The 13,628-nt window shown below is 41.2% G+C and overlaps 1 protein-coding gene across 5 annotated transcripts in view; it reads left to right on the top strand.

The window, feature by feature from the left end:
• The window catches only part of LOC103697507 (zinc ion binding/nucleic acid binding/hydrolase), a 93,759-nt gene that overhangs the window by 64,693 nt on the left and 15,438 nt on the right, over nucleotides 1-13,628 (top strand). For all 5 annotated transcript variants that reach the window (XM_089930110.1, XM_039133864.3, XM_089930111.1 and 2 more), the window contains 4 exons: nucleotides 1,298-1,368; nucleotides 1,445-1,532; nucleotides 1,694-1,834; nucleotides 1,915-2,141. In XM_089930110.1, the coding sequence (XP_089786236.1) occupies nucleotides 1,298-1,368; nucleotides 1,445-1,532; nucleotides 1,694-1,834; nucleotides 1,915-2,141 (527 nt within the window). The remainder of the gene's footprint in view (nucleotides 1-1,297; nucleotides 1,369-1,444; nucleotides 1,533-1,693; nucleotides 1,835-1,914; nucleotides 2,142-13,628) is intronic.

Genomic DNA, 13,628 nt, shown 5'->3' on the forward strand with positions numbered 1-13,628 from the left:
AGTAATTCACCAAGATGCCAATTTTTTTGTTTTTCTTTTCTGTTTTTTGTTGCTTTCAATGGTGGTTTAGAAGCTTTTTAGGATTTGTTTCTATCATAATTTAATAGTACTGGATGCTTTTGAGGTAATCGATGGGTTTATGGTATTGATATTGAGATTTTTTCTTCTTGATTTTTGGCTAAAGAAAGGCAAAAAGATAAGGTAGGAGAGGAAATTTCTATCTTCTAACTTGGTACTTGGCTTGGAGGAGGCTGGACTCGAGCAATGTAAGCTAGATCTACCGGCGATTTCCCCCTTTTCCTCTCTTCTTCCCTTCTCTCTTTCGTCCTCTAGCATGGGAAACAATAAAAAGAGCAAGGTGTTGGTATCTATATTGACACCATAAAACCACCCTTACCTTGACAACCTTCGATAATCCAAAATTATGATATATAAACAAACCTTAAAAAGCTTCTGAAGTCTAAATGACCATTAAAAACAACAACCAAGAGAAAGAAGTAAAAGAAAATGGTGTCCATGCGAATTACTGGGGCATTAGGCGATCCCAAGTGCTAGTATGAGTGTATGACAATTATGGTACGATGCATAGCCGGTCATTGACTGTTACAGGGTACATGCATGGTATTTGAAATGTTTACATAAATTTAAGGATATATTGAGGGAAAACTGTTAAAAATTTTAGATATAAGTTGGATTGTTGGAATATGGTTGTCAAAAATTTAGGTCCTGTTGGAATGGGATGATAGCATCGATATTATACCATTCTGATGTAAAAACTGGGACCTGAGATACCTGCAAGACACCAATTCTCTTGAACTAGGATGTCCCAACTGTCTTGGTTGTGTCTTGAAATTGGGGATGCAATCGGCAATGTCAATATGTCTTGATTGTACCATCCTTCCTAGTACCTCACTATCCTAGAAGCAATCCGGACGAGGTCTTATACTGAGATTGAAACCCTTGGGAGTTTAGAATATTTGAATACAGGTTGAAGGGTTGGGAGAGGGGTGGAAAGGAACAAATGTAAAAAAAATGGTGGAAAGTTATATAAGTTGATCTTGGCTTTCATTAGAATAAGTTGATCTTGACTTTCACTAGAAAGAATTGGTGAACAAGAATTTGGTTAGCAAACAAAATCGATTCTTTAGTGCTTTTTGTAAGTATTTATATTTATATCATGTTTTTGTTTATGTAATTGTTCTGAGATATGCAATTTGCCTCGTCTGGCTAGTCCACTAACAGACTTTTGTTCTTTACCTTTCTTTTCTTTGTCTTTTTTTTCCTTATGTGTCTTCAGAAAGCCATCAATTGCACTCGACGACCGGAGCTTATCAATGTTCTGTATTCTGCATATGAAAATGAAATATGGTAAAAGTAACTTAAAATACTTTTTGCTTATAGATTCTTTCAGAATGCTTAGCTAATCAACTGTTGGGACATGCAGCCCACTGCTACCAAAGGTGGTTTTTGAACGGGTAGGAACCTGTGTGAGAATATCATCTGCTGCCGATATATTTCTGTGGCGTGTTCAGGTGATTTAGTGGTGACCGTGATCCCTTTATCTCAATATCCTTATACCGTTGCAGATTTCTTTCTTCTTCAAGTTAGTCCTATTTATTTTATCTTTTTTTTATGTTTTATTGTGATGCCTTACTTTTCTCCTGTAAGTCATTGTCTTGATGTGTTTATGCAGAGACTCTTTTTCCTCAGTGGGGAGCAGGACCTTTCATCTTTTCTATTAGTTGATCTTGGACTGGTCAAATTTCCAGATTATGCTTGCAATATTTCACACCAAGTTTTTGCAGGTCGAGATGACCTTCTTGAATATGAAGAGGTGGTAGATTTTTCCTAGTGAAGGAACATTTTCTTCCTGCACCTGCTATCATGCTAATTGTGTTGCTATGATGCCTGCAGGCCATTGAAGTGGCACAAGTAATGGATGAATATCTAGATGCAAACAATATGGATATGGTGATAAGGTGCATTGATGTGTCTGATAGCCACATACAAGCTAGTTTAATGGAAGATACTCGGTCCTCAATTCTTGACTCCCCACCAACATTCTTTTCATGTTTCTCGGCTTCATGGGTCTACTCGAAAGTGCTCACTTTGGGTATTTCTGTTTTTGAACATAAGCATAGGTAAGGATGATCCATCTGATATGTTTTCACATTGAAGTTTGCAAGAAATTTAAGACATCAAGTGGTCTCTTTGTATTACATGATTATTAGTCATCTTTTATCAATGTTTAGAACCAAATCTTGATATCTTGATATGCTATTCTTTTATTGAATAGGTTACTTTGAGTTGCATATTTTGCCTATCACCTGAAAGAGTCATGAGATAATAAACAATATAAAATGTTTCTTAGCTCACCAGCCACCTCGAGAATGCATTGATGGCCTTTTCACTATAATAGAAGACCTTTGGATACCTCTCACAATTTTTTCATTACATTTCATTAGAAATCTAGGTTGAGAGACCTAATTCGTAGATCCACTTCAGTTAGCTGTCATAATCACTATTTTTTATATTTTTTAACATTTTTTAATCAAAATGATGAAGGAAAATGTGATACTAATTCAAAGAAAAATAACATTTAGTTTGATAGGCATTTCTTTTGGGCCTTTCAACTTTTCCAACACATCCTTTATGCCAACATGGTGAGCAAAGCGGTGAATACTTAAATACAAAGACCAAAAGCAAGCATTTTAATCTGTTTTATGTGATGCAGCAATCATTGAAGATAGCTGCTAAAGCCCAAGAGAGGGTGCAATGGCTACAAAAATCATTCATGGAAGTGATCAAATCACTAACAAGTTAATGAAGGCCTTAACTTTTGAATTGGAGCAGCAATTTAGGTTTTCGAGGGCCCCAACTTGTAGGGAGGAACATTTATGAAGCAAGGCATGACTGGAACTTCACCTATTGGGCCCAGATTTATCACTGATTGATAGTCTTTTAATTTCTTATAGTATTTTCATATTACTTTGGAAGTTAATAAGGGGCTGGCCCATGGTCGGCGGAACCATTCTGAACCGCCTGGTTCAGGATATCTCGAGCCATACAGGCAGTGGACCAGGACGGTTCTGTCATCGAAATCGAGACCCGTCCCCAGAGGGGGAGAAGAAAAAGGAAAAGTAAAAGGAGGAAGAGAGAGAGAGAGGGGGGAGGACGGGAGAGGGAGAGGAAGCAAGAAAGAGGCCAGCCGGTAGAGGCCGGCCGGCAGAGGCCGGAGAGCCTCTGTGTGGAGGAGGCGGAGGTCGGAGAGATGCGGAGGCGGGGCTCCGCCTTTGGTTCTCCGTTTCGTTTGAATTAAGGGTCCGGAGGGGGGCCCTTTTATTTTTACAGATTTTTATTTAAGTGAAGTCGGTAATGGGTTTGCCGACTTCAATTTAAAATTTGCAAAAAATAAAAGGGGCCCTCTTCGGGCTCCTGTTTCAAAAGATACAGGGAACTGGAGGTGGAGCCCCGCCTCCGCGTCTTCCTAGCCTACGCCTCCTCCGCGAGGAGGCTCCTCAGCCTCCGTCGGCCGGTCCCGACTGGCCTCTCTCTTCGTTCCTCTCCCTCTCCCTCCCTCCCTCGTTCTCTCTCCGCCTCCAACATGCGGAGGCTCCCCGGCCGGCCCTGACTGGCCTTTCTCTTCCTCTCCCTCCCTCCCCCACACTCTCTCTCTTTTCTTCTCTCCCGTTCTCCCTCTCTCGGTATTGGGCCGACACGACATGGTGCGGGGTCGTACCGACCTGTGTCGTTGGACAACCGGTACGGGGCTCGATACTGGCACAACAAACATTGGGCTGGCCGCTATTCATGTGTCATGGTGGCATGAACAGGGATGCTTCTGTTAGGTATGATTACGAGACCTAATTAGTTGGTCAATTAGATTGGTCTTATATGTCGCTTGCTTTTTGGATGTCCATAATTACGCATAGAGAATCTTTTTTTGTTTTTCCCGTAGAGAAGAAATTCTTCTCTGGAGCCTAGTTCCGCTGCCCTTTCACTCACCTCTCTTTTCTATATTAGTTTTGTATCTCTGTTAATTATGCTCTCTTTCTCCATTTGTACCGTTCTCCATCTATATTGATTTAGTTCTATTTAACATTTGCTGCTGATACTATTTAATGTGCTATCATATTTCAGTCAGTAAAAACTTAATCTTTGCTTTATGATCTGTTTTATTTAATGTCTCAATATAATCCTCTTAAATTCCAGAACAGATTTCTCTATTGTTTGATTGCTGAGATTTGATTTTATTGCTGTCTGTTTTCCATGCATTATTTTTTGTCTGATTTTGAGGTTATAACAAAATGTTCAATTAACTCCTTAAAGCCTTAAATCTTAACCTATTTGATTCTTCCTTTAGCTAGGAAACTAAAAAAGTTATTTGCTATTGCATCCTCAAACCTTGGTCAGTAAGCAACCAACTTAAATTGGAATCTTATTGAACCTTCTAATCAAGTCCTCTGAAGTAGTGCAAGCCATCCTCTACATCAGTTTCGGATCAGAAGAGGGGAACCTTGACGCAATGAAAAGGTTGATCCATTATAATCATGGGTTCGAAACATGAAAATAACCTCTATCCATGTGGGGGAAGGGCTGCATAGATCTGATCCTCCCCAAACCTCAAAATGGTGGGAGCCTCATGCACTAGGATGCCATTTTATTATCAATTTGGTATCGGAGCCAAACTTCTCTTCCTTTTCACCTCCTTTCCCTTTCGTTCTTTAATTTCTCCTCTCTTTTTCTCACCATGGTCTTGGATGCTGAATCAAATAGTAGACTTGAGGCCTTTGCTGAGAATATGATGGTACTGTACAAGGCCTTTTGTCAACATGACATGACTTCTGATAGATCTTCCTTGGATGAGACATAAACCTTAGAATCATCGCTCCTTCAAAATCAAAATCTTTACCTGAAAGACAAACTGAACTTCTTTCATTCCTTAACTTCCACACGTTAACATTCTTATACTCCTTGAAACACCTACTCATGTGAATGGACATGTAGGGTTGCAAAACTGGATTGTGCACAAAAATTGAGATGGTTGATTTTCATGGACACTATCCAGAGGTTTTTTTGGATTAGGTCATGCCAAGGTCTTGAAAATAGAGTGACCAAACTAAACCACTTGACTCATATGTAACGGAGGGCAGCTAGGTCCAGGTCCACTCAATTCGAGGGTGAATTGCTTGATTTTCCATGTCTCATGCTCGAATTGAGGTTGAACTACTTTATTCACCCGATTCAAGAGCGGTACCACTTGGGACTGCTTAGGATCAAGTGAAAAGCCTTCCCCCATGGTGAAAAGTGGTTTCTGACTTCTCCCACCATGTAGTAAAAACCCTAGCCGTGTGTTATATGATTATATCTCTTTCATCGATAGCTGCTGTTCCATCCATGGCTGCTTTGCCTTTGGCTCCTTCAAACAAAGACCCTCTCTTTCTAGGCTTAGTGTTGCTTGGCTCCTCCATTGCCGACCGCCATCCAACGGCATTGGTGGCAATGGACCACAACTTTGGTCATTGCGTTGTTGCCACTGATGGTTGAATTCAGTCATATTTTGAAGTCGGTGGGCAAGCTCAAGTTAAGTTAAACAACTTAGATCTTTTTTGCCTCTCCTTGCTTCTTTGTTTTTATCCCTCTTTTCTCCACTCCTTTTTATGGATCATCTGTTGGATGGCCTTGAAGCAGCTTGAGGTTTCATGGGCTTAGAAGCAGCTTGAGGGTCCAATATGACCACTCATGGAACTAATGTTTCCATGTCATGTTTGGAAGCCGGTAATAAAATGGTTACTTTTGAATCATCTTTTGTTGTTATGCATAATCATGTTTATTGCCTAATTAGAGTATGGCACCGTGCTTCAAAAAGAGTATTTTTAGTAGTCTCCTTTGCCATTGTTAGTAGCGCTCAAAATAAAGAATTACTTGATCTGATTGGATCTAGCCTGAGATTGGGAGGGTTGGAGAACTTTTGAGTGTGCTTGAGAGTTTGAGACAAACACAAGCTTAGATAAATAGATGGCTTTGGGATAAAAACCAAAGTCCAATTGATGGCTTTTGTAGATTCCTTGTAGCAGCTGTTTCTTAGTGGAAAGAAGATTATGGGCTTAGAATGGTTGAGCGGAGGAGTGTGATTGTTTTTTTTTTGTGTGAATGATTAAGAAGAATAGCTTAGTTGAGCTTAGAATGGCTGTGGGGTGTGGTGAATGTTTCTTTTTTGATGTGGATGATCAAGATGCTTGGCTTGACGACATGATTTAATCATGTAATTCTCTATGTATGGATTTGGATGGATGCATGAACATCTGTGTATGGGTTAAGCAGCAAGAGTTTTATTAAATAGTAATGAGATAAAAAATTTCGATAGGAAAAATGAAACAGAACACTCCAATCCAACACAATCTAGACTTGGACCATTACAATATTAGTTTGATTTTAGATGATCCAATAGGTTGGTAAATTCTAAAAAAGCACATATAAACCAAGGCATTTTGATTTGAGATTTGGATGGAAATTGTGAATTAGTCTTGGATGTCTCTGTGCTTTTTTTTCTAATATGCTTGTTTGTCTTGTTTCAAGATGCATATTCTTTTCATATTGTACAGATGCGAATAATATATGCAAGTATGTAATTTTTAAAAGCATCGCAGACAAGCTGACATACTCTTGTGCATGTATTATCATAATACATTGGTTAGTCCATCATCTCCAAATCCATTTGCCCTTAGGCCCAAGTTCTAAAGAACATCTAATCTTACCTAGGATTGTAGCCTAATTCCAATTGAGAAACTAATAGCATCAGACTGAGCCGCTAACCAAAAGGAGCTTTAGTACACAAGTTATCTGCATGGTAGCCAACTCACGATTGCCAAGACTGCGTTATGCTTATTGTGCCACTTGTAACTATGGATATCCTTGGGAAATTATCTTTTTTTTGATCCTTGATGGCTAATTTTATTTACTGTTATCCATCTAGTGAAATTATTGCCTTTCAAATAAGAATCTTTAAATATCAATGTTATGCCCCCAAACCAAGATCGCGACCTGGGATCGCAGCAACTGTCGTATACTCATAGGAAACTTTTCCCACAAGCATTCAAGACGTCCAATCACGATATCATAAAGCAAACAACAGAATAAATAATCAATTAAGTAAATCCAAAATTTAAATAACTAAAATCCAAACTTCAATGTCTTACAAAATCCAACAATATTCCAAAGATCTTACATCAAAATTGAGAGTAAAATCCTAATATAAAATAAAGAGACCAAAGTGCTGCTCTGACAGGTAGAGTGGTTGTATGTTTTGATATATCCTGACAGGTTAACGTAGATCAAAAGTGCTTATTTTGTGCATATATCATGCCAAAATGTTTCGGAGGTTTAAGGATGTTTGTGTTAGGTTAGTAGGGTTCTACGTGGTGGCTGGTGGCCTTATGCCTACCCGCACCCTAGGACCGTCGCGGCTGCCCGCAGAATGGGGGTCGTGACAGAAGGTGGTATCAGAGCAAAGGTTAAGAAGAGTCCTGTCAGAGCAATAGGGTGAGTCGGGATTAAGTATAGGATTATACTATGGAGCATAGGATTTTTCTGTATGTTATTTTATGAGTCATTTACAATTCAGTAAAATATATTATGGCTCAGTGTGTAACGACTGCACTCTCTTTTTGACGCTTTTAGAGACATATAAAGAATACCTTCAAGGAGAGGACCTGCTCGTCCTGGAAGGAGGATGGAGCCAGATATAGCATTGGATGCGGGTTCCGCACATGTCGAGCCCCAAAGTGAAAAATCTCCTCCTGCAGACAGGCGGAGAGTTGATGATCAAGGGGAGGTAGGAAGTAGAGATCCACTGGTAGAACAACTTTTGGCGGAGAATCAGGCTTTAAGAGAGCAGATTGCTCGAGGAAAGCCTCCTGCCCCGTCAGCGGCATCTATCCCACCTTCTGCACCTGTGCCGAGAAGTATGGCTAGGCGGGCTCTGGATGATGAGGGGATTTCTGTACAAGACTTTCTGAGGCTCAGAACCCCGGAGTTTAAGGGGGAAGAAGGTGAGGATCCTCAGAGATTCCTGGAGGAAACGGAGAAGATGATTCGGAGATTGCCTTGTTCTGATGCAAGGGCCATAGAGTTTGTAGGGCTCACTATGAAAGAAGATGCCTGGGATTGGTACCAGAGGCACATGGAGGACAGATTGTACAGTAGGAAGCCTCCAACCTGGGAAGAGTTCAGGCAAGCAGTAATGGATGAGTTCCTATCTCCGGCGGAGAGGCAGAATCGGGCTCTTCAGTTTGAGAGGCTGAAGCAGATGCTCGGAATGAGCGTAGCTGAGCACGCTCGTGAGTTCACTAGATTGGGGAGGTATGCTCCTTACATCATCCCCACTGAAGCTGCCAGGATAGAAAGATTCAGACGGGGTCTGATTTTTCCGCTTTATAATGCGGTGTTGGCAGTAGAGGTCTCCACTTTGTCCAAGCTTGTAGATAAAGCAAAACAGTGGGAGACCAGAAACAAAGAGGAAAGAGCTGAAAGAGAACAGAGAAAAATGAGTATGGGGAAAGGGCAAAGCAGCAGAGGTAGATCAGAGGGAGCAGGTCTCCCGGAGGGCCCGACGGAGCAGTCTGTACGCTCAGCTCCACCTGCCCCACGTAAGAGGAAGTAGAGGAGAAGAGGTCAGTCACAGGATGCTTTTCTACCATCAGCACCTCGTCCTCCAGTTGCTATGACCAGGACTGAACCAAGGTTTCAGTCATGGCCAGTGTGTGACACATGTGGAAAGAAGCACCCTGCCAGATGCAGAATGGGTCAGGGAGTGCTACAGATGTGGACAGCCGGGTTATTTTGCCAGAGAATGCCCTCAGGGTTCCACCCAGCAGTTTATACCTTCGGCATCCTACTCTTCTGTGCAGATTGATAGACCCAGTAGCAGAGGGTCTGTAGGCAGAGGCAGAGGTTAGGCACAAACATCACAACAGTGCTGGACCATCACAGCCATCAGCTCCAGTAGGCAGAGGGCAAGGAAGGGTGTTCACAGTAAACCCATAGGAGGTACATGCGTCGAACGCAGCTGTGACAGGTATGCTCCTCATTGATAAGATTAAAGCTAGAGTACTGTTTGATTCTGGAGCTATCCATTCCTTTATATCTCCTTATTTTGCTAAGAAGTTAGCTAAGGATAAGATATTAATGCATATTTCCTTAGCTATTAGTACACCTGTAGGGGATAGTATAGAAGTGAAGTATGCGTATCCTACCTGTGTGGTAGAGATAGAAGGTAAAACACTCCCAATTGATTTGATTGAGTTGGCAGTGTTAGACTTTGATGTCATATTGGGCATGGATTGGTTATCAGACAATCGTGCCACCATTAACTGCCAAGAAAAGAGTGTTATCTTCAGACCTTTAGATGGGGGTGAATTTGCATATCAAGGGGATAGGAGTGAGGTCCCAGTGAATTTAGTATCTGCAGTGAAAGCAAAGAGGCTACTGAGAAAGGGGTGTCAAGGCTATCTAGCTTATGTGATGGACACCTAGGTAGAGTCTGTGGATCTGCAACAGATTCCAGTTGTTAGGGAGTATCCAGATGTATTTTCAGGGGAATTACCAGGATTGCCACCTGATAGAGAAATTGAGTTCAGTATTGAACTTCTCCCTGGTACAAAGCCTTTTTCAATTGCTCCCTATCGTATGGAACCCACAGAGTTGAGAGAATTGAAGGTGCAGTTGCAAGATTTGTTAGACAAGGGATTTGTTAGGCCTAGTACATCACTGTGGGGTGCCCCGGTGCTGTTTGTAAAGAAGAAGGATGGGTCACTGAGATTGTGTATAGATTATAGACAGCTGAATAAAGTGACCATCAAGAACAGATACCTACTCCCCAGGATAGATGACCTGTTTGATCAATTGCAAGGGGCTGAGTATTTCTCGAAGATTGATCTGGAGTCTGGGTATCATCAGCTAAGGATCGGGAGGGAAGATGTATTGGAGACTGCATTCTGAACGAGGTATGGGCACTATGAGTTTCTAGTGCTTCCATTTGGGCTAACAAATGCCCCAGCAGCATTCATGGATCTTAATAATAAGGTTTTCAAACCCTATTTTGACAGGTTTGTGATAGTCTTTATAGATGACATCCTCGTGTACTCTAAGAGTCAGGCTGATCCTGAAGAGCATTTGAGGATTGCACTACAAACCTTGAGAGAACATGAACTGTATGCCAAACTTACTAAATGTGAGTTCTGGCTACAGGAAGTTGGATTCTTGGGACACATAATATGCAAGGAAGGAATTAGGGTGGATCCCAAGAAGGTTGAGGCTGTTATGGATTGGCCGAGACTTACAAATGTAACAGAAATCAAGAGTTTTCTGGGTCTGGCTGGGTACTATAGAAAGTTTGTAAAGGACTTTTCAAAAATAGCTACCCTATTAACAAAGCTGACTCGGAAGCAGGTTAAGTTCACTTGGACAGATTCTTGTGAACAGAGTTTCCAGAAGCTGAAGGATTGCCTCACATCAGCTCCAGTTTTGACTCTACCCACGGATACAGGCGGGTTTGTAGTTTACTGTGATGCTTCCAGAGTGGGATTGGGATGTGTGTTAATGCAGAATGGCAAGGTGATTGCATATGCATCCAGACAGCTGAGAAAGCATGAGGTAAACTATCCCACTCATGACTTGGAAATGGCTGCTGTCATATTTGCATTAAAGATATGGAGGCATTATTTATATGGTGAGAAATGTGAAATATATACTGATCACAAAAGCCTCCAGTACATTCAGCAGCAAAGAGATTTGAATCTCAGACATAGGAGATGGATAGAGCTGTTGAAGGATTATGACTGCCAAATCCTGTATCATCTGGGAAAGGCTAATGTAGTAGCAGATGCATTAAGCCGGAAGTCAATGGGCAGTTTATCTCACATCTCCATCCAGAGGAGAGAGAGAGAGTCAGAGATCTGGCAGATTTATTTGGTCAAGGACTATCTTTTGAGGTATCAGAGGTTCGTCTTTTGATTGCACAGTTTCAGGTGAAATCGAGGTTGATAGATGAAATCAAGGTTTCACAGGATTTAGATCCAGTCCTTGTGAAACTGAAAGGAGAAGTGCAGTCAGGACAGTCAAAAAGGTTTCAGATTGTAGATGGGATGTTGAGGTGTGGCAGTAGGCTATGTGCCGAATGTGGGAGATCTGAGACAGAAGATTATGCATGAAGCACACAACACTCCCTATAGCATTCATCCTGGTTCCACCAAGATGTATCATGATATCAAAAGCATGTATTGGTGGAACGGATTAAAAAGAGATGTGGCCAAGTATGTGGCTTCTTGTTTGACTTGTCAACAGGTGAAATTTGAACATCAGAAGCCAATAGGATTGTTGCAAGAGTTACCTTTGCCCGAGTGGAAATGGGAAAGGATAACTATGGATTTTGTGGTTGGGCTGCCCAGAACACAGAAAGAATATGATTCCATCTGGGTGATTGTAGATAGATTGACAAAATCAGCCCATTTCTTACCGGTGAAAACCACATATTCAGTAGCTCAGTATGCCGAGATATATGTGGATAAGATAGTGTCTTTACATGGGGTACCAGTTTCTATTATATCAGATAGAGGTTCACAGTTTACCTCTAGGTTTTGGCAGAAACTCCATGAGGCATTAGGAACTCAGCTTGATTTCAGTACAGCATTTCACCCTCAGACAGATGGGCAATCAGAGAGGACCATTCAAACCCTCGAGGATATGCTCAGAATGTGTGTACTGGATTTCAGAGGTAGCTGGGACAAGTACTTACCTTTAGTGGAGTTTGCATATAATAATAGCTATCACTCCACTATTGGTATGGCACCTTATGAGGCGCTTTATGGGAGAAAATGTAGATCTCCCTTGTGCTGGTCTGAGATTGGAGAGAAGCACCTAGAAGGGCCAGATTTGATTAGAGAGACATCAGAAAAGGTGTCAGTGATACAGGAAAGGTTGAGGACAGTGTTTAGTAGGCAGAAGAGCTACGCAAATGTCAGAAGGAGAGATGTGCAGTTTGGCACGGGGGATCATGTTTTCTTAAAGATCTCTCCTATGAAAGGAGTAATGAGGTTTGGAAAGAGGGGCAAACTTAGTCCCCGATACATTGGACCCTTTGAGATACTAGACAAGGTTAGCAATGTATCTTACAGATTAGCACTGCCTCCAGACCTCAGCCATGTGCATCCAGTATTCCATATATCTATGCTCTGGAAATATGTGCTGGATCCATCCCATGTGCTACCAGTGCAGGAAGTTACAGTAGAGGGAGATCTTTCTTATGAAGAACTTCCTGTAGCTATTTTTGATACTCAGATCAGGAAGCTGAGAAATAAAAAAATATGTATGGTGAAGGTTCAATGGCACCGGCACAATGTTGATGAGTACACTTGGGAGTCGGAGCAGAATATGAAGAACAGGTACCCTCACCTCTTTGAGTAATCAGGTAATTTACTCTTTTAAATTCGAGGACGAATTTTATATAAGGGGGGAGGATGTAATAACCTCAAAATTTTCTTTTTTTTCTATATAAAGAAGGATAGAATAGTCCTTAAAATTGATATAAGGGGTAAAATTGGAAGGAATCAAAAGTTAATGGCATAACAGTAGATATGTTGAAGTGTTAGGGGCAAAATGGGAATTTAGTAATTTTAAACAAAGGGTGAATAGTGCTTGATGTGATTTAAATGGGGGGTTTGGGGTGCTGTGGCGGTGGGATTAAACAGAGAGGGAGACACAGAGAAAAGAAGAGGAGGTCTCAGGCGGTGAAGAAGAAGAAAAAGAAGGGGAAATAAAGGAAGAAGAAGAAAAAGAAGAAGGAGGGAAGACGAAAGAAAAAAGTGGTGAGTACCCCATCCCTACCTAGTCCCCTAATGGAATTGAGGCTGTAAAGAGGTTAGATAGGAGTTTTAGAGGTGGTTAAGAGAGAGAATCGGATTTCGGCAAGGTTTTCCGAGACTGCGGAAAACCTGTGTCGAAGTCCTGATTTCAGCGAATTGTTTCGGGGGTCAATCGGCCTCCGATGGTGATGCAAGTCACTATTTTGGAAACCCCTATAAGTGTAGAATATTAGGTATAAATTTCATAGAGTTTGGAGTTTGGAAAGTAGATCAAACCCGGGATGAAGTAACCGGCTGTCGGTCCGGGTTACTGTTCATCCGGGTGGGAAAATAAGGAATTTCATGCCATAATAGGATATTAAGCTTAGATTAGGCTAAGGGGGACCTTGTACTCATGCAAGGGAGTCCCTAATACACATAAATGGTGAGTTAATTAATAAAAAAAGAAAAAGAAAAAGAAAAGAAAAGATTTAGAGAAGGGGAAGTTGAGTCAATTAAAGTTTCTATGCTTATGATTGATACACAGATTATAAGTCCTTGATACAAGACTGAATGTATAATTAATGCTTGTCACAGTTGGGCAAGAAGTTAGGAAACAAGAAGAAGTCCCCCACTGGCTACTGTAGATTTTGAATGTGTATCAGGACCGTGCCGGATTGGCAGGTGAGCGGGAGTTATGTACCTTGCACCATGAGTATTCTTAATTCATTTTCATGAATGTCGCCAAGTGTGAATTGATTCCACTTGAGCATATTGATTCATATTGTA

Source organism: Phoenix dactylifera, chromosome 4, assembly GCF_051530095.1.
Source record: "Phoenix dactylifera cultivar Ajwa chromosome 4, Ajwa_hap1_PhDact_Kaust_v1.1, whole genome shotgun sequence".
In the NCBI taxonomy this organism is placed as follows: Eukaryota; Viridiplantae; Streptophyta; class Magnoliopsida; order Arecales; family Arecaceae; genus Phoenix; species Phoenix dactylifera.